At 36.9% G+C, this 20,408-nt stretch overlaps 3 protein-coding genes across 4 annotated transcripts; 1 reads left to right on the top strand and 2 right to left on the bottom strand.

Moving 5' to 3' along the window:
* The first annotated feature begins 3,297 nt into the window (after window positions 1-3,297).
* LOC113756054 (4-coumarate--CoA ligase-like 7) lies at window positions 3,298-5,324 on the top strand. Its single transcript, XM_027299860.1, has 4 exons — window positions 3,298-4,716; window positions 4,829-4,896; window positions 5,014-5,116; window positions 5,199-5,324. Exons 1-4 carry the CDS (start codon window positions 3,298-3,300, stop codon window positions 5,322-5,324), a joined length of 1,716 nt encoding a protein of 571 aa, XP_027155661.1.
* A 1,197-nt stretch (window positions 5,325-6,521) lies between these two features.
* LOC113762107 (acyl-CoA-binding domain-containing protein 4) lies at window positions 6,522-14,006 on the bottom strand. 2 transcript variants are annotated; one of them, XM_027305385.1, is made up of 15 exons: window positions 13,360-13,665; window positions 12,909-13,321; window positions 12,618-12,762; window positions 12,273-12,350; window positions 12,075-12,194; window positions 11,833-11,899; window positions 11,674-11,735; window positions 11,348-11,487; window positions 11,142-11,268; window positions 10,314-10,428; window positions 10,141-10,229; window positions 9,354-9,437; window positions 7,480-7,800; window positions 7,341-7,400; window positions 6,522-7,125 (listed from the first exon to the last, which is right to left on the bottom strand). In XM_027305385.1, the coding sequence occupies exons 3-15, from the start codon at window positions 12,711-12,713 to the stop codon at window positions 6,961-6,963; spliced, it is 1,524 nt and encodes a 507-aa protein (XP_027161186.1). In that variant the 5' UTR covers window positions 12,714-12,762; window positions 12,909-13,321; window positions 13,360-13,665; the 3' UTR covers window positions 6,522-6,960. The 2 variants fall into 2 exon arrangements, with proteins under 2 accessions (XP_027161186.1, XP_027161185.1); XM_027305384.1 differs by lacking the exons at window positions 12,909-13,321; window positions 13,360-13,665 and adding an exon at window positions 13,821-14,006.
* Window positions 14,007-15,859: 1,853 nt separating this feature from the next.
* On the bottom strand, window positions 15,860-18,845 carry LOC113761600 (probable small nuclear ribonucleoprotein F). Its single transcript, XM_027304669.1, has 5 exons — window positions 18,706-18,845; window positions 17,152-17,239; window positions 16,975-17,012; window positions 16,625-16,689; window positions 15,860-16,223 (listed from the first exon to the last, which is right to left on the bottom strand). Exons 1-5 carry the CDS (start codon window positions 18,709-18,711, stop codon window positions 16,154-16,156), a joined length of 267 nt encoding a protein of 88 aa, XP_027160470.1. The 5' UTR covers window positions 18,712-18,845; the 3' UTR covers window positions 15,860-16,153.
* Between the last annotated feature and the right edge of the window lie 1,563 nt (window positions 18,846-20,408).

The raw sequence follows: 20,408 nt of genomic DNA, 5'->3' as shown, positions 1-20,408 counted from the left end.
AAAATATTGTTTATGCTATCATTTTTATTAAGAGTTTTTTTTAAGAGCACTCGTTAATACACTTAACATTCACCTAATCTATTGTATATATACACATATTAATAATTATTATTCTCCCATGCATTTATATACTTTTCTTATTCAATATTGCTTACCCTCCTTTGTATTTATTTTTTTTTTCTAATTAATCTTATAAGTTTAAAAATATAACAGTCAAAATATATTTTAAGAAGTGTCCTATGTTCACCCGTTAGACTCACCGTTTTATTAATCACACTCTTACTATCATTTTGATTATACAGTTTTCATTTATTAGATTATATGATTTAACACTTTCACTATCATTTTAATCATATAGTTTCATTTATTGGACTATATGATAAAATAAATGATGGGAGTGCAAATAACAAAAATATAGTGTAAATAATATTTTGCAAAATTTATTGTACTTTTACGTGTTATTTGTTATACCATTCTCTAAATTACACAGTGCAGTTCCCACCCTCAATTGTAAAAAGCCAGTGATCCGGGTTGGATCGGATCCCCGGAGGCAGGGATGCGTATAAAAGCAACAAAGGCTCATGGGCCCTAAAGGAGGGGGAGAGGCATGTGGATTGTTTGCAGAGTGGAGACGGCATTGTCCCAAGGGCCCAACTGGACATTAGAGGCTAGTACCATGTTTGTTTACGTTCTCCTCTCCCTCTTGTTTGGTCTAGACTTTAGAGTTTGGAATAATTCTTTTTTCTTATCGTTAATCAAGACATTACACTTTTTTATCACTCAACCACAAAAATGTACATTTTGGTCATTCATCTAATGCAAGCGTATACTTCTAGGTCCCAAAATACATGTTTTAAGTAGCTGAATAACTATTTTGGCTACATAAAAATTTTAGTGACCAAAATAAAGAATGTTAGATAGTTTAAGGACCATTTTTATTATATGCTATTTGTTGTATATCTGATTTACAAATCAAATAAAAAAAAATGGAAAAAGGTCCTTAAAACAATTTCGGAGAAAGGATGAGCATCTCAGCCTACTCAATTCTCAAAACCCACACAGAAATCTTAAAAAAAAAAAAAAAAAAAAACTGACAACTTAACTCCACTAGGCGAATTGCAATGCTTATTCCCCTCCAAATCAGCCCAGCTCAAAAGACGACCTTGTTAAGCGATCCAAATCTCAACAATCAAAATTAATTAATTCGGCTTTATTTTCGTTATCCTAAAATAGATATTTCAAATTGGATTTTAAATATTTATTCTCTTATTTGTATCCCCTTTTTTAAAAATTTTTTAATAGTGTAAGTGGAAAGATTCGAATGAAAGATTTCTTACTCACACACCTTAATTTTGCATATATCTTTAACTTTCTGACACGGGATTAGGATATCATATTCATTCCGTTTGAGAGCCTTGCATCTCCGCAAGTCGCAAAAATCCAATCAATAACACCGCTTGCCTAGACTCTGTCATTCAGAATAAAAACCATGCGAGATTTGCTTTGATACCATATTAACTTAACTTGTTACTCCCTTTCCCCCAAGTCTGCAAGTCCAAGAGTAAAATTTGTGTGGTCTCTGCACGAAATGAGATTAGACTAATGACAGTAGTGTATTGCGATTGTGTAACGTGTACTGTGCGGAATTAAATGACACATTGAGCCGCCTTTAGAATCCATACCAGCCACCTCTGGTGGGTACCTTGAATTATCGTATGGATTGGGTTTGCATTTTGTAAGGACGTAAAAGCCTAAAAAAAGAGAGTGAATGTACCGGTGTTCCACACCAGAAAAATATTGAAGTTAAAGTCGAGGATGTCAATACAAGCATTGTGCGAATATCATCACCAGAACCATCATAGCCAGTTTTCTTCCTAAGAGCTAAGACGATCTGCCTTTATTTATCTACTGATAGTGGCGAAAATTTCATCAAAGTCCAAGGGTTGCACCATCCGAAGGTAATTGTTTGATATGTATTTTACTCTATTCTATTTAAACACACGCGATGATGATATAATGTGCTGCGCTCCTATGTATTAATTGGAGGAGGAGACGAGATGGGCCTAAGGATTCCTTCAACTGCTTTACTAAATAGGTTGATACGTTCCGATACATTTGATAAAACCCGAGAAGCCAAGTCCTTGTGCTTTTGTTCATTTGTCAGCGTGTTTAATCTCCAGTTTACCAAAAACAATACCACTTTCCTTGAGGCCGAGTCCATGTTCCTACTTCCTAGAGGTTAAGTTGCAGAAGAAAATGTTTTGGCCAATTTTTGACAATCATGTTGAATTCCTACGCTAAACAAGATTATCCCACAGATGCTGATCAACTAGTGAATGTGTTCTGCCCGTGAACTGCAATACTTTCCAGTACAAGTGTTTTTCTTGCAAAGTTAGCAGCAGCTTCTCATTCTTCCTACTGGTTTGCTTGATTCCTATTGCAAATGAAATGAATACTCCAAAAAGACGAGCTACAAATCGCACAAATTATTTAGTACTCAATCTTTTCTACTTTTCCAGTAATAATTCCACCCATCATCTTGCAACCTCTACATTTTCTGATGGCAACGCGGAGAGCGAGGTTTGTTGTTATGTGCCCAATTCCTCTAGACTAAGACGATGTCAACACAAGAAATTCTCATGACCAACTCATCTAAGCAATTTGTTAGCATAAATTGGAATGAAAAGAACAAGGTGCTGTAGTTCAGGCGACTGTCCAATTTAACCACAGAGAAAAATACAACATCTATCTACAGGCGAAAGGTGAAGCTATCTAACTCTGTTGCAAAAAACAACAGTAAGGTGTCAATTACAGTCTCCATCTATTAATCCAACAACTTTGCAGATCACAAACATATATGGACAGCTGTTCTAAACCAATGCGCGTGATTCAAGCATAAGGCGGCAAAAACAAGTTCCCAACCCTCATGTCACGTACGATGGCGACGTTAACAAGACCGTGTTTTAAGATGAAGAAATTCCTTTGTTGTGCCGTTTTATAGCTGTTAATGGTTGCAAAGCTGTGAAATCCCAACTGATAGTTAAGATGAGGATGCTACAATTTCCATGACTTGGTCGAATAAAAATTGTTAGCCGGCGAGCATACAAACAACTCTTACATGCATCCAGAAGCTAACGGGTTTAACAATAAGGAAGATCCAAGCCCTGACAAAGTCGCAACCAACTAAATTGACTTGTTAATTTGTCCAAATATTTAGGGAATTTATATAACTATAGATGCAAAAACTAGTTTTCAAGATTAAGTTAATGTAATCAGCCTTGGCTATTTTTTGCAGCCATGTCAAGTGAAGAAGGATGGATAGCTCCCTTTGAAGAAGAACTGGCAGCTAGTCATCCGTCATCGACTTTACAAAGAGGTGGATTCGATCCACAAGCTGGAATCTACCATTCATTACACAAACTCAAAGGGACTAATCAGAAGATCCCAATTAGGCCTAATCTTGATACAGCTGCATTTGTTCTATCACAGTTCCCACCTGTTGGCCAAGCTGAGAAACTCGTTGCGTTCATTGATTCAGCTACTAACCAGAGAGTCACGTACGCTCAACTCAAACTATCCATCTACAAATTGGCCACAGGTCTGTACCATGGACTTGGGGTGAAGAAGGGTGATGTTATCTTTGTCCTGTCACCAAACTCTCTTTTGTATCCAACCATATGTCTTGCAGTACTCTCTATTGGGGCGGTCCTAACCACAGCCAACCCGCTTAACACTGCATCAGAAATTGCAAAACAAGTAAGGGACTCGGGTGCAAACCTTGCCATTGCCACCCCAGAAGAGGCGGATAAGCTGCTTCCAACCGGAGTGCCTACCCTCCTCACTTCGCGTAGTAAAGATGGTGTTGCACTTTCAGTTGAGGAGTTGATTGATTGCTGTGAGCCTCTAGAATTACCATCAGCTCGGCCAGCTCTTTCGGACACTGCTGTCATACTTTACTCTTCAGGGACTACTGGAGCAAGCAAGGGTGTAGAAATAACCCACTCAAATTTGATGTCCATTGTGATACTCCTCAGGTGGTCTGCAGAAGTGTCATCATCTCTGGATGATGTGTTTTTGTGCTTCATTCCCATGTTTCATGTCTATGGCCTTGCATTTTTTGCTCTGGGGTTGCTTGCTTGTGGAACGACTAATGTGGTAATGCAGAAATTTGATTTCCAAGCAATGCTGGAGGCAATTCAAACTCACAAAGTCAATAACATTCCGGCAGTTCCACCAGTGATACTTGCCCTGGTTAAGTACGACCAAGGTGGTTATGACCTGTCATCCTTGCGAAGGGTCGGATCTGGGGCTGCCCCGTTGAGCAAAGAAGTTACTGATGGGTTTAGAAAGAAGTTTCCTGGGGTGGAGATGAGGCAAGGCTATGGACTGACTGAAAGCTGCGGTGCAGCTACATTCTTTGTGTCAGATGAACTAGCTAAGACTCATTCAGGCTCATGCGGACAATTGATTCCGAGCTTTACTGCCAAGGTGGTGGATGTCGAGACTGGCGTGGCACTGCCACCGTTCAGAAAAGGAGAACTGTGGTTTAAAAGCCCAGCAGTGATGAAAGGATATCTGGGGAACCAGGAAGCTTCGGCTGCAACAATTAATGCAGATAGGTGGCTGCAAACAGGAGACCTGGGTTATTTTGATGAGGATGGCTGTTTATACATAGTTGATCGGGTAAAGGAGCTTATCAAGCATAACGGTTATCAGGTACAAAGAGTTGATTTGAAAAAAAAATTCAATTGCTAGAGAAATACCAGCTAATGGGAGTAAAATCAACTGCACTAAAGACCAGGAAGAATTGATCCACGTTCTAATGCAGGTAGCTCCGGCAGAGTTGGAAGCGACGCTTTTGAGCCACACTGATATACTGGATGCAGCAGTTGTGCCGTATGTTTCACTTTCACCTGAAATTTAAGCATATTACATGTTTCCACACGCCAAACCAACTTGCACCCAGGCCCCAGATATACACAAGTGCTATCTAATGATTAAAGAATCATGCAGGCTAGACGATGAAGAAGCTGGACAGATTCCAATTGCGTATGTGGTAAAAGCAGCTAATTCTGAACTCACAGAAGATCAGGTCATTCAATTTGTTGCTAGCCAGGTTAGTGCAAGTCTATTAATGCATGGTTTCTTATTCACTACGAAAATATTATTATTCCTAAAGCCAAGCCCATGTATACCAGGTTGCCCCATACAAGAAAGTTAGAAAAGTGAGTTTCATCGATGCCATACCAAAGTCAGCAGCAGGAAAAATTCTGCGGAAGGATCTTGTTTCACAAGGAAAACAGAAATTTGTATCCAGATTATAATGAATCTCACTTGATGTTCTTGCTGGATCAAACCTTCTTTCTCATTCTGTGTATTACCTATGCGAAGAGAAAGAGGACGTAAAATATGTCTCGGCATCATCACTTAGAAGCACTTTTATTAGCACAGGATGTACGCCACTGCGATAGCCTTGAGTTCAAGCTCTACTCATGAATGACCAAGCAGCATCTTAACGTTGCAATGATGAGTGAGAAAAATAGAGAAAGGATGGTACAAGTGAGAAAAAGAAAGCAAAGTACTAATACATTGTAAGGTGTTACTTACCAGTTGAATAAGAAACATAAAAGAGCCAACAAATTAGCCAGAGAGTGCAAGGTTAGTACGTGTCTGAAACCTCATCATCAAGTATAAATTCGAAAGATTGTTTACATTATTCAATGTTAATTAATCCACCTACATTTGGATTAAAGTTCGACCTAAGAAGTCAGAATTCTCTGAAGACCTTGAAAGTTTCAAATACTTGGTGATTCACGTAGAATGGCAAATAGCAAATCACGCGCTTTGGGAAGAAAAAATATACCAGATTTTTTTGGATCAAATTTATTTATTTGCACCATCAACACATTTTTCCATCATCTTTTTATTTCATATATATCAAATCAAAAAAAATGCTACAGAAATTTTTTTTTTTTTTTTTGAAAAAATTATCTCAAGTAATCTACCATCCAGACACATTAGTATATTCTTGCATGATTGTTTCACATTTTTCTGCTTAAATCATCTCCTAAGAGAGTGCGGATCAGGGAATCGATTTTTGCAACATTATGCTAACAAATGCATGTCCCCTGCATATCGATTACATACTCACCGTATGTTGGAAGCAACACATCGTAGAATCAATCTGAAGGTATCCCATCTCGTAAAAAGATAATTGGATTTAAAACTTGTGGCCTTTTCCACTATTAGGAAGAAAAAGAAGCAGTGTTACTAAAAATCGGCACACAGATACTGAGAAAGAAGAGTCACTCAAACAGCAGGAAAACCGAAATAGAGGCATTTCGGCATGTAAAGAACTGACAGAACAATCAATCTTCAAATTTCTTTATCTTCTGACATCAAACATAACCACTCCACCAAATAATGCACAAACTCTGGGTCGAATCACCAATATGCAAGACAATAATGTCTTGAAACCAGGAGAGTCATGCACATCTGATCGGTTACAGAATAAAAGATTATTCAAGAGAAGCTGCAGGGTGAAGGTACGAGTACAACAGCAACGTTGGTGTCAACAAAAAAAAAAAATAAAAAAAAATGAAGCCAATCGTGTGACTTTACATATCAAAAAGAAATAAATGCAAGTCATTGGAGGTGTAACTGCAGTAAATATTACATGAGGAAGGAAAATAAAAATGGAACCTTGATATCAAAAAGTTACATTCATGAAGATAAAATCGAAAGGTCCAACAAGGTAACTAGAACAATTACATGAAACTAGATTGCCGCATCTTCGAGATACACGTCACTCCATGATCCTTCTCTGAGCTGTTAAATACTTCCTAAAGGAAGTGTATCAAGTTTCTTGCAACCGTGTTTATGGAGGATGACTTTCCTTCTGCAGGATGGACCGTTAGACTATATAGCGCTGACCTTAGATCAGAGTAGTACTACCCCAACTCATCCTGCAATCCACCTCCAAACACCAGAATTTTGTCTCTGGGCACTAGCAGCAGCAAGTTCCATTTCACGCTCAAATTCATCTTTCTGTTTCCTGAGTATTTGAACTTCCTCCTCTACGGGCTGCAATGACTCCAGATTCTTCTGTAGCTCAGCTATAAGTGCCTAGCATGCCATTAAACGTGAAGAGGAGAATTTCAACCGCTCATACAACAGAATAAAAAAGAAATTGCCTTAAGACAAGAATGGATAATTTTCTTGCCAACACGAGCATGAAGCACATGAGAGAGTAGAATAGAATTTAAGCCAGTAATATAATCAAGAGGAAACAGTTCTGAAAATAAAATTCAAGATGAATAAGAGAATAATAAATGTACAACCTCAAGTTTAGCACATCTTGATCTCTCATCCACAAGTTGACCTTGAACAGATTGGAGTTCCTGAAAAAAGTAGGACGGATCATATGCATGAGAATTAGCTGACTAACAAACACCAAGCAATTTCTAATGATGATCATACCTTTGACAACTCAGCATGAGTTCCATTAATTTCTTCAATCTTAGCCTTCAGAGAAGAGTTTTCTGATCTGACCTCTTTAAGGGATAACTCCAACAACCTTTTTTCTTCTCTAATTGAACTGATCTCGACTGAAAGATCCTGCTGGGAGTGATCCACCTGAATGACCTTGAAATTTGAATCTTCCCTTTCTGTCAAGTCTAACTTTTCAGATTTGGTCAAAGCATATGCAGCAGTAACAGAAGCTGCAGCAGCTGCAGCTGCTGGGGATTGGAATATTTTGGGAAGTAAATTGTCCTTCAGTTTAGGCCTCATAACAAAAACCTAGATTTCAAAGAGAAATGTGAACCGTGTAAGAAAGGTGTTGGAGGAACCAAGTCATCAGGCAAAAGAGAAAAATTGGTGCAGCTTAGCAACAAAGAAAAGAGTCTTGAGAGAGAGAGAGAGAGAGAGAGAGAGAGAGCGGGCAGAATTGTGTTATAGCAAAGCAATAAAAAATTTTGTTAAGAGAATTGCAGAAAAAGTGTTGATAATGTGTACAGAAAATGGAGCTTAAAATTCGCAAAATGTCATGCAAGTTAATTCTGCCATTCCAGAAAATATAGGAATTCAAGATGGAGAGTTTTTAGCTCTAATATTCCATTGTTTTACCATGCATCTGGTATGCCCATGTATTTTACTATGTGATTGCACTTCACATTGTGCTAGTCATCGCAATGACAATATCCACCTTCAATTTTGAAATGATGTGAAATGTATTCAACAATTGATAATAAGTTTATCCTCGATTCCAGGGCAACAGAATGCATCAGTACCTCAATGATTACATGTTTTTCTCACGTCCTTTATTGGCTACATTTCCTAAAGCATGCCATGCAGGTAGACAAAAAGAGAACAGGGACCTATACAATTTCTTCCTTTGACCATCAAATACTTTGATAATCGAGACACAAATCCCTGGGTCTCTAACTGAAAGGCTTTAGGTGCTCAAAGCTCCCAAACCCCCCCCCCCCCCCCCAAAAAAAAGAGAGAGATAGAGAGAGATGCAAAGATCATCACCCTAAGCAACCAGTCCAGAGCTTTCCCTTCACTCTCTCTTTTTTCTAATTTAACATCATTTAGTCACTTGCTTCACAAACAATTCAATAAGATTTCTGTAACTAAGTACTTAATGACTACCTCACTATCTTCCCAAACATATTGACAGAACACCCTCTACAAGAAGAAAAGACAAAACATCTATATCCCTTTGCTGCCTATGCCATCACTGAAGTTCAGAACTAAGCATCCAAGTGTTGAACCGAAACACTTGGTGTTTAAATACAACATCTGTTCAAGCTAGAGAGACAAACAAAGTTTTCTTCCCTTATCATATGAAGCCAAAAACTAAATCCCTCTTGATCTTATTTAATTCCTACAAAACATAATCCTCTCACTAAACTGTTTGCCACCCAAACATAACATTGTGATCAGCTACTGAAGTGCGTGTGTGTATTGTGCCAGCTAAGGGACTTCTAAAGACACAACCAGCCAGTAGATCAACCACAGAAAAAAGATACCTACAAGAGCAGGGTCAGGTTTATATTCATCCATCAGACCACAATGGGAAAATAATCACATAAGTAACCCTTTTTTTTGGACTCATAAAGCTACATGTCAGTGGTCAAAATGTGTTGTTATACATAAGTTACATTTGGCGATCTAGTCAGTAATTAACATGAATATAATGCTTTAGAGAATATTGCATACTTGGAGGACAACAAGCACCATCAAGTAATAGTTACATCTAGGTGGAGATGAATTGCAAGTGACAAATCTCTACATCTTCGCAGACTAATGAAAGTAGCACACTATACAGACATGTATAGAGAAGATACCTCATTATTATATTTTCCATTATAACCACCAAAGGCAACCAAGAACTTCTTGGTGTCTAGCACTGCAGAGGAAACACTAAGGCCCTGTATTCAGAGTTTTGTTAACCATTAAGTGGTAACCAGATTATGGATTAAAAAAAAGAGACAGAGAGAGAAATATAGAAAGAATAAATGAATGAATGAAACAAAATTTCCAAGCTTGCAGCATGATTTCATCTAAAAATTTGAGCCAAATAACAAAAGGAAGCAAATTGAGCTGCAGATTGTGAGGTAAAAACGAACAACATAATCACATGAGAGAAATAAAAACACTTGTACATGAATAGAAAGAGCAAGTTTCACTGAGAAATTTGCAGGCACCATGTCTACTTGGTTGCCGAAAGTGATAAATTATTAAGAAATTTAATTCTGATACTTTAATCAAACGACGTCACCAATAGAACTGCCTCCTTCCCCTTCAAGCAGGAAATTTTTCATGTCTGGAAAATGAAGTTTTATCACAGCATCATTCTTGAAGAAAAAAATAGATAGGTGGTTTTCAGTATCAAATATATAATCCACCAATTTACAAGAAATGTAAACTCATCACACAAACCCGAAGAGCATTCCCGGAAAACAACTCTCTTTAGTGATTTAGTTGCTATGACCCTAAAGCTAAAACTTTTCACTATAAATACACAACACTCCAACTGCATAGAGACTTTCCGACAAAAGTGGGGAACTTTAGGAGTCAGCATCCGCAAATTCCAAAATTAACCAACAAGGATTTAAAGCAAAAGAAAGTAACCTCACTGGCTAGTGGCTCTCTCCCCTTTACACTTGTCAGCACTGACACAGCAAGCTTAGACATATCCAGCAAAAGAGTGTCTGGGGCACCTGCAACAGAAGTCCAAATAATCAGCAATGGTATGTGGAACTGTGGAAGGAAAACAAAGAGAGCCAAGAGTAATACATATATACCACTTCTATTATCTCCGCCGCCAACTATGTACCAATCCTCATCAAGGGTGACACCAGCATGACCAGCCCTCGGTCTCATCAGATCCCCATGAATTTGCGGTTGGGACCATTGCATCTGCAATATTGCAAGCAAGATGATAAACTTTCTGATACATCCCAACATGCTCTAATTGGCAGCAATATTTAACTAGAAAATACCTAATTGCACCAAAGAGGAAAGAGCCAAAAAAAAGCATGGCAATATTTCCAAGCATATCCTTTTCAGACCTATCTAACCAACCCTAATGATAAAATACAATAAGCTGGAATAACAGATGCCAGATATCTAACACAATTCTGAGTTGACTTCTTGCAACAAATATTGCAATTGTCAATCTGTGGTCACAGGTATTGAGTCTCGCCCAAATGCAGACATGCCAAATAAATCTAAGAAGGTCATGGACACATCAATCAGTCTCATAGAACCAAAAAATTTGCTTCTAAATCCTAACAGTCAAGGAAAACACAGAGTGGCTTATGACTGACCCAATAAATAATGCAATCAATAAAAGACAAAATCAAACAATAACCATCAAGGAAGTTTTACATGAATATTCAAGTGATGAATTAAACATTAGATATGTGCCAGAATGCAAATATAGTAGTACAAAGAATGAAGAACAATTAAAATAGAGAAACTCTTATCCTTGAACACAACAGGTCAAAGGCATGCTGCTGCATCACATAAATTCTTAAAAAGTGTGTTGCCATGGAAAGCCAACTAGGCTTACAGCAAACAAGTATTTACATCTGAATGTGCTAAGAAATTCACAGACAAGGCACACTTACTGTTTCCAAGTCCAGCACATGGAGATCACTAAAAAAGACTGAATGAGAACAACCGCCAGAAATCAGAAGGTAGCGCTCTGTATGCAGTGCAGCTGCATGATCAAACCTTGGAGCTGGAGGCGTCTGCCTATCAAGATAGATGCAAAGTGAAGGGAAACTCTTCTACAAGCATAATGACAGCAACTAGTAAACACTCAGACACATACGTAGTCTCCACAGAGCTCCAAGTCATGGTCTCCAAATCCAATATCCGAACATCATTGAGCAGTCTTCTATTCCTGTCTTCTCCGCCAAACATTACAAGCTTAGAGCCAACTAGTGTAACAGATTGCCCACCACGAGCTACCTGGAAACAGTATGCGCACAATGGGTCAAGAGTACCAAAAACTTAATCTAGGGTCTCCGCATGGAAAAAAGAACACCAAGTAAGACCCTTTTCTCACTGACTGAGTTTGGTTGAAGGACAAAAATTTTTTGTAAAGAGTAAACGTGGGAACAAAATCCTGAAATAGGCAGCAGAATATTCACTTACAGGAACCTTTCCATAGGTCTCTATGACACCACAATTATGTGTTTCAAGGTCAATAAAGCGCACTGCAAGAATTAATCAACTAGGCAATAAGTCAAAAAACATAAAAATGAAAACATCAGAGTTTACTGCTCAGGACAAAATTGATCTCAAATAATAAACCTGTTACACCGTCAGAAACATGCTTTGAATGACCAGCAAGAAGCAACAGCTTGTTTTCCCACTTAATCTGCAAATGGAATGTAAAATGGTTGCATTATTTGTGAAAATGCACAACCACATTCTGAATGAACTAAAATCCATTCAAGCTTCAAAGTCAAAAATTCTAATTGAATTAAAGTTGAAGTAGCACCAAAAAAAAAGATCAGAAGATCAAAAAGAATACTTTTAGGCCTATATCTCACCATACTGTGACCAGCGATTGCAGGAAGACCTTCAAACTTGATCCCATCATTCATCTTAACAGCATTAGATTCCAATTTCAACTTTACAGTGGACCATGTCAGACTTTTAAGGTCAAAAGCCTACAAAATAAATTAACTAATTCACAATGTGCAAGAAAAAAAGGCTTTGAAAATAAAATGAATGATCAAGATCAATACCTGGACATCAGATAAGTAGCGCCCATTACGGCTTCCACCACTAATATACAACTTCTCATCAACAACAGTTGCAGCATGCTAGAGGTGCAAGAAGGAAAGAGCATAGGAAGCAGATAAGCCACTAGAACATAGATTACTGAACCATCAACAAGTCGCAATCTTGAGCAGGGTTTTGTAAGATAAATTTGGTTGTGAATTAAGGGAACTGAAGATGCTATATTGTCACCATGACTTTGCCAAAAAAAATTTAAGATTGCAGAGCCAGAGGTATGAAAGAAGTAAGAAAACGAGATCAGTTTCCTTAAAGTCCAAGGACCTAAAGAGACTTCTAAACATTGACAGTACCTTGTAGCGAGCAGCAGGTCGTGGACCGGGCACTGGGACTGCTACCCATTGATCAAATGATACATTCAAATGCCAATTTTGATTATCTGTTCCCATAACAGCTTAACCCCTCTTCACCAGACTCAACAGAGTTTATTACTGCAGACTGATGTAGCCACAAAATCAGAACAAAAATAAAAATAAAAAAAGTATCAGAAGAAAAGAAATAGCAAATGACACAAACTTAATATCCAAAAGGAAAACCAAAAAGATAATAAAAAATAGTGCTAGAATAACAAAAGAACAAAGTACCGGACAAAACTGATAAGTCTGCTGCATAGAAATCCATCACAAGGAAACATTCTAAATCAAGTTCCAATAAATGATTGTCTGTTGAGAACATCGACTTCTTCTTCCCATAACAAATTTAATTTGTGCATACAAATCTACATAACCAGTCTGAATTTAACCTCTTATACAGGTGTGAATCTCGATTTCCAGGAAAACCAGACCTCAAGAAACCCAATAAAGTACTTCAGTGCCTGGGCTAACAGTATACAAGTTAAAGTGAAAAAAAAAAAAGGCAAACCAATACTAACAAAAGTAATCATAAGAGGCTATGAAGGAGGAATTAGATTGAGAATAAACCCAACAGGAATTGTTTAGATCCGGAACCCTGAAACTAGAGAAGGCTGCACTTGAGCTAAATGAGCAGGGATATAAATCTTAGTCATTGGAAGCCCCAGAAGAACTCTACTATAACCCAACCAAAATGCGTGACATGAATGTGATATGAAGATCGTTTTTCTAACACTATACGTCGAGTCATTTGTTCCCTTTTGCCTAACAACACCAAGAATTAGCCGGGAATCAGAAAAGTTCAAAATTCTGAAGCAAATAAATACCCAATACAATTTCGAAGCAAATGTATTCATTTGCATCTTGGTTAGAGCAAGAAATTTACACTAAATACGTAAATCCCTTGATTGATTAAAAAAAAAGGATAACTTCACACCGACATTTATTCAAACACGATCAAGACAAATGAATTTTGCATCTCAATCAGAACAGGAAAGTCAAAATAGACATTCATAAGTCAGATATAAAAGCATTCGTGCTGCACAAAGATGTAATAAGAAATAAAAGAACAAAAATACCTTGTCGAAAGGGAAGGCAAAAGAAATATAAGAAGAAAGGATCAATCGGTGTAATCAAAAAACTCACTCAGAATTTAGGGGGAGTTGGGGATCGGGTGGATCTCCCGCCCCGAATTTGACGACGACGGCGGTAATCTGTCGGGGGCGACTTTTAGATTTAACGTCAACTTTACTTGTCAATGGGATTTCTTACACTACAGCTAGTTAGCGATGTCGTCGGGTCTAATAGATAAATAGCTGCACTACCGTATCTGTGCGTAACGGTTTGGTGCTGCCCTGCTGCTTTTCCTCATTATCCGGGTTAAGTATATTTTTTTCTTTTTTCTTTTTTTTTTTTTGCTAACGCAGAGTGTTGGAATTAGAGGTGTCACGATGGATAATTCAAGATTAAGTAATTAGTGTAATTAGATCAATTTTTTAAATTTTATTTAATAAATAGGTCAAAATGAATCACTCTAATCCACTTGAAATTTTACTTTTTTTTAAAATTTTTTTGCATGTTCTATGAAAAGATATAATAACATTTTATTGTTATCAGATTGGTAGAAAATTCAAATTTATCTACCTAATATTCACTAAAAATTGTGTTTAAGTGTATAATTATTTTTAAATAGGTATAAATGGGTAAGTCTAGTCAATTCACTACTCACAATTTAAATGAGTTTAATTCAGTATCCATTTAGATTCATTCTAAATTCATTGAGTTTGTTTGGACAAAAAGAATTTGGAAAAAAAAAATTTGCCTCATAAATCCCAATCACCTTTTTATCTCACATACATCATATCACAAAAAGTGCTATAGTAAATATCTCAAATAAATCATCCAAATAAACTCTTATCCAAACAAACTCATTGCATTTCTAAATCTATTTATTAATGGGCGTATCAATATAATTGGGTTATGACAGACACCTCTAAGTAAAATTTAAGAAACGGGGAGTGGGCAATTCTTTATTAAAAAAGTAAAATGTTTTAGGTCGATAAAAGATAAAATGTTTTACCTTTGGGGAAAAGTAAAATGTTTTGGACACAATTGTGTATAATCATTTTGGGTTTCACGTAAAAATAAAATTGTACGGGTGAGATCTAGCTGCCCATGTCTAATTCTTTTTTGTAGGAGGAACTTAATGTGTTACCTTTTTCAAAAAAATAAAATTGCAAAAGTGTTTATATGAAAGGAATGTGAATTTATGCATTCAGATACATATATTAATAAAGAGAATCTATTTTTGCAAAAGTATCTGTCAAAATTTTTTTTTTTTTTCAATTTGTGAGATCAAAACTGAACAGCATCAAAAGGGCCGCAAGCTTTTTTGTGTTTTTAATTGTTTTTAGCTAGTATTTGGCTACATAAGTTTTTTTTTTTTGGTGGCAAAAATGTCATTATCGGATTCTATCGAAGCAAACGCCGTACCAATTACACACATGCAATGTATAAGGACATAAGCAACAGCTGGTCAGCTGCCACGGCCGACACAGTTAGGCCCGTCAGGGGAAATTTGAAGCCTTTCGTCGACCAAAATGTACCTACTACCGTCATGATTATGAGTTTTAATTCTATCAGATGTTCCGAGGGACGATTACGAGTTATAAGAACTCAAAAGAGAGTTAAATTAGGTGATAAGAGGAAAAAGAATAGTAAAATCCTCGATTTAAGACTGTCAACTTTAAAAAAAAAAAAAAAAAAAGAAAAAAAAAGAGGCAATCCCAGGCACAAATGACATAATTGTGCCGGCTTTTGGGTTGACTTCTGGGATTAGATTTAATTAGTCAAATTTTCGTTTCTCGAAAGAAGACATAATTGCGAGTTCTAAGAACTCAAAAGCCCTCTGCAAAGGAACTCAACGTTGACGTAAATGCATAGGGAACAAAATAGAGCATTACAGCCTGTTGTAGACTGGCGAAGCAAAGAATCATACCTTGATTAGTTTAGATTCATTTTAGTTTCGGTGGCCGCAGAAGACACTGCACAAACCTGATTAGCATAGCCAATGGAAGCCAATCCTGCTTCTAACTGAGCAGTTTACATTGAACTCCCAGGTCCATACAGCTAATAAAAATGCACAAACCACCTGCTGTAATTTATGAACCATGATGCGATGGGACTCAGGTGAAAACCGATGATATTTCTGAATCAAGAGAAGGCTAATAGGATTTCAGATAAATATAACAAATCTACCGTCATCCTCAACCTTGATTTTGATTGCTGCATTTCAGGGCCAGTATTCCCTCAAGGAAAGTCAAGGTGCATTAAGACCTTGTTCATAACAAAGCTATATGCATAATGGTACAACAAAATTCTAGAACTGACAAGAATACATTACATATTCCAAAAGGAAGATAGGATGACGGGATAAAAAATCAAATGTTTCATCTGAAATCATTTTACTGCAGAAGCTCCTAATCACGATCAGCATCCTCTACTTCTTCATCTTCTGGAACTCCACGAATATAGAGAACATTATTACATCTACAGAGAAAAAAATATGTGCATCAGATGCTGAAAGTTATCCTACACAGTAATAAAAGCACAGTAACATGCATCAGAACATTGTTACACGGTATTTCATGATTTGAACTTTCTACCATGTACCACAATTTTTTTCCATCATTAAGACTGATCTCATCCAGAATCATGGAATAAAAGCAGTATCTAATTGGAAATGCAAAAAGGAACCCCAAAAACTATTAACTGAAAGCAACGTTGGAACTACAGTTAAAATACATTCAACCATTTAGGAGCGGCCCAAAGTTATAAAGACTTAACACCTCCCATATACTGGCAAAGGTTCTCAGATGATTCAACAGCATACCAAATAGGAGTGTAAGGTTTTTAGATTAAACAGAAAATATATTAGCAGATAAAATTACCTGATCAGAATCTCTCCAAGATTTCCAGTAAACTGCCCCTCAATATATTCCTCAGCATTAGCTAGCTGAAAGTATAATGGTAAAAGCGAACAAGTGATTTCTTTTGTCACAATATGGAAACAAATTCACAGACTAAAGCTATTTATTCAAAGTACTACACCAACAAAAACACATGTACTATGAACTTCAGACCATGCTGACTAAAACACAATCTTAAACTACGTGAATTGACTAACAAAATGCTTCTTCTGCAATTTTCAATGTCAATAAATTTTCTAATAAAGAAAAGCAACATGTATCCAGTTACAGGAGCAAACTATTTCACACAAAATTACCCTCTAAATCACTACCTGCAAGTTCATGTATGAGTCCACAGAGACAAGAAACCCTGCAATGGATTCAAAATGAGAAGATTTAAATCTTTTGGAACATAAGTTTGGACACAATTAAAAAAAAAAAAGCTTGGACACAATAGCTCAGAACCAAAGAATACTCAAAGATTTATCAAATCTTGCAAGCCAAAATACCTTTGTACTCCATACCCCACTTGAGCTTTACCATAACAGGCTGTCCAGTAAGATTGTTCAGGAAAGGTTTAGGATTAACTGGTACAGTCTGCATCAAAACATGCCAGGAGAAGATTAAGCTTCCAATAAAACTATAGATGCATAAGAAGTAAATGCAGGTAACCAATAAGGCTGCTGTCATAGTTGCCATTATACAATGAGTGTATAAGCATAATTTGACCATTAAATGGACAAAATACTTCAGGCTATAAAAACTAAAAATACTCCAGCACTGACTCATGAATAAATTCAACATGGAAAAACATGAAACCACATTACAATGATATCCTTACGCTGCTTGAATGATTATGGAAAGAGCCTTTAGGTAAATCAACAAAGCAGTATCAGAAGCAATCTTAAGCACATACTTCCAAAAACAAAGCAGACAGAATATCTCAGGTTGTACTGGATAAACTAGACAACTGTGTCAAAGTAATGACTACATCCTACATTCCAGTTGCACATTTGAATAAGAGTTCATTTTGGGTGGGACAGGGAATTCTACAATTTAACGTGTGCTATTGTTTAGCAATACACCATTCCCCCTGAAAATTTTGGACAGTGTAATACCCCTAGGTCATAACTACCATGGCCTACCTTCCCAACTGGAAACAACACAAGTAGAGATACATTATTTCTTGACAACTGTTTGCTCATCAATGCATTATTAAAAAAAAAAAAAAAGAACAACTCCACAAGCACAACTGTGTAGTGCATCAATCAAGTCTTTTAATTATTAAGGCAGATGAAGCCAAATCCCCATAACATAGAAATAGTGTTACTATAAACAACTAAAACTCAACTCAATAAGTTGAACTTGAAGGTCACAAGTAATGGTAGTATAACACCGGAAATTTACTCCTTTCCAATCTGAAAGCTATGACAAACATTTCCTTTCCCCTCTAAAATTTCCCATCAAACCACATTATCTGGAAAAAAAAAATCTCATGATGCCTACCCCATATTAATTATGCTCTAGCTCCAACTGTCCAACAGCGTCAATTAGCAAACTTTATTCCACATAACCCGGCTTCCTCTAATTCATTATAACCAGCATTACGTGCCCTATACAACCTTAAAATGGCTGGCTCAACGGCCCAGCCCCGCCCCGTATTACTGGTAATTATTTTATGCGATTTTTCCTTAACCATTATGACAATCCAAACTTTTAGCAGGGAAGACAGATTTGGAAGGAAAAACGGGAAGGGAAAGGGCATAGAGAAGGCGAGAGTCCTACCTCCGTCAAAAGACGAGGTACATAAACTCAGAACCCGAAGCTAATCAAATTCTCATTCTTAGCTCTCAAATTTTTTTCCCTCTGTTCCTGTTTTCCCATAAAATTTTCGATTTGCTAAGCAGCTACAATACAGAACACAGAATTGTAATTAACTTCACCAATTAAACGGGCAAGACAAAGTGAAAACGACCAATCGAACAACTTCCAACAAATAAATTAGCCAAATCTAATCACAAGTCTCTTAAACGAGACAAGGAAACGAAAATGGTGATACTTACAGCCATTATAGTTGACTGGAGAGCAGCGGAGCTTCTCTATCACCTGCAACGGCGGAGACGGGGGAGTTTTAGGGTTTTCGGGCTGAAAAAGAGCGAAAGCTGAAAGGGTTTTAGAATTTAAACTGCTGCTCGAAGGAGGCACGTTGAGTCGTAGAGCATCCAGATAACGACGACATTATTTGGTAGAATTAGTTTCATTTTTGGTACTCCAAATTGGCCAAAAAGCATAATTTGGTCCCTCATACTGAAGAGATCTCAATTTGGTCCTCCAAAGCAGTAGTGCGTTTCATTTGGTCCCTCAAACTAAATAAAGTTTCATTTTAGTCCTATAAATTATAATGAAATCTCAATTTAATCCCTCAAACTAAAAAATTTTCAACTTAATCCTCCAAATTGGGAGAACCATTCCAACTTGTCCTCCAAACTTATTTTTGCTGGTTGAGAATTTATCTTTAAGATGCTTTTTTTTTTTTAATTCCAACTTAGTGTGTTTGGATTGCTTTGAAAAATTGTTACATTTTTCGTGGACACATTTTCCAATCACCTTTTTACCTCACATATATCAAATCGCTACAGTTATTTTTCTACAAAAAGTCCAGAAATATGCAATCCAAACAAAGCATACTACCAACTTGTTTTTCCTTCCATTCACAAAAAATGAAGTGTCTTTTTGAAGAAGATTCCCATGGAACGAGCTACAATCTACCATCCTGCTAAGCTTATTAGGATTTTATTACTATTTTCATATTGATAGATAAATTCTAAAACTCTGTCAGTTGCATATCTTGTTTCATTGTTTCTTAATCATGCCCATCAATTAAGTTAATACAGCAGTATCAGACTTGATCCAACTAGATTCTTTCTGCGATTCAACTAGATGCTTTTGGTTTTGCATATATGCATGTACCTATGCAGGTATCTGCATATATGTCTATTATCATCGCTTAAACATCATTCTTCTTATCTTTGCAGATAATTACTTCATAAAAAATTAATCTACCACACCTTGCTTCTCAACCACGATCACCCCCTACATAATCTCCTATATTCCTTTTCCATTAATGATTTGGTGACAATTCATGAAGTCAACTCATCAACTTAGTTGAGACATTTAACGTGGAATTATTCGCATTCTCAAATGATTAGAAGATTGAAGGAAGTGGATACTCGGTGTGGATATGAGCATTCAAGTCTTGTTTGTCTACTGAAAGGACCAATGAGATCGAAGCAAATTCTTAGATGATGACAACAAAAGAATGTGGGTATTTCATAACAGACACTAGAAAGCTGCCGCAGCAATGATTAAGTGCAAAGTGCAAGCTAGCGTGCTTTGCAGTTTGCATATGCCCACCAAAGCAGGGTAGAAGGTAAGATTACAGATGTCATTTGATTGAAGAAATACGATAACGTACGAACGAAGCTGGGAGACAAAATCCCCCCACCACTGACGAGGGATAATAGACATATTGATAATTGACAGCGGAATATGGGTTGGTGACCATAGTGGATTGTATTTTGTGTCATCGTTTTATAGGATTTCCAGATGAAAACTACATGTTTAAGAGTGAAGAATGAAGAGGGCGTGCAAGGCTGGAGACTGTACCATACGCGGAAATGTTAATTATGTGTCTTCTACTAGTAATCCACTCTTTTCTGTCGAGAAATGGAGAATGAGATGGGAAGCCAAATGTTAAAACCGAAGC

This window comes from Coffea eugenioides, chromosome 2 (genome assembly GCF_003713205.1).
Source record: "Coffea eugenioides isolate CCC68of chromosome 2, Ceug_1.0, whole genome shotgun sequence".
NCBI lineage: Eukaryota > Viridiplantae > Streptophyta > Magnoliopsida > Gentianales > Rubiaceae > Coffea > Coffea eugenioides.
This window is presented reverse-complemented; position numbering and strand designations above follow the sequence as displayed.

What these genes read in the sequence shown, in the direction of transcription:
- LOC113762107 (XM_027305384.1), bottom strand. Translation starts at nt 12,713, where the DNA reads ATGGGAACAGATAATCAAAATTGGCATTTGAATGTATCATTTGATCAA. An exon ending in GACCTGCTGCTCGCTACAAG is followed by an intron (nt 12,351 to 12,617) that starts GTACTGTCAATG and finishes TTGCACCTCTAG; the next exon opens with CATGCTGCAACTGTTGTTGA. An exon ending in ATGGAAAATATAATAATGAG is followed by an intron (nt 7,801 to 9,353) that starts GTATCTTCTCTA and finishes TTTGAAATCTAG; the next exon opens with GTTTTTGTTATGAGGCCTAA.
- LOC113761600 (XM_027304669.1), bottom strand. An exon ending in GTGGGGTATGGAGTACAAAG is followed by an intron (nt 17,013 to 17,151) that starts GTATTTTGGCTT and finishes AATCCATTGCAG; the next exon opens with GGTTTCTTGTCTCTGTGGAC. An exon ending in CTTGGAGAGATTCTGATCAG is followed by an intron (nt 16,224 to 16,624) that starts GTAATTTTATCT and finishes TTTTCTCTGTAG; the next exon opens with ATGTAATAATGTTCTCTATA.
- LOC113756054 (XM_027299860.1), top strand. Translation starts at nt 3,298, where the DNA reads ATGTCAAGTGAAGAAGGATGGATAGCTCCCTTTGAAGAAGAACTGGCA. An exon ending in TCAAGCATAACGGTTATCAG is followed by an intron (nt 4,717 to 4,828) that starts GTACAAAGAGTT and finishes GTTCTAATGCAG; the next exon opens with GTAGCTCCGGCAGAGTTGGA. An exon ending in CTGGATGCAGCAGTTGTGCC is followed by an intron (nt 4,897 to 5,013) that starts GTATGTTTCACT and finishes AGAATCATGCAG; the next exon opens with GCTAGACGATGAAGAAGCTG.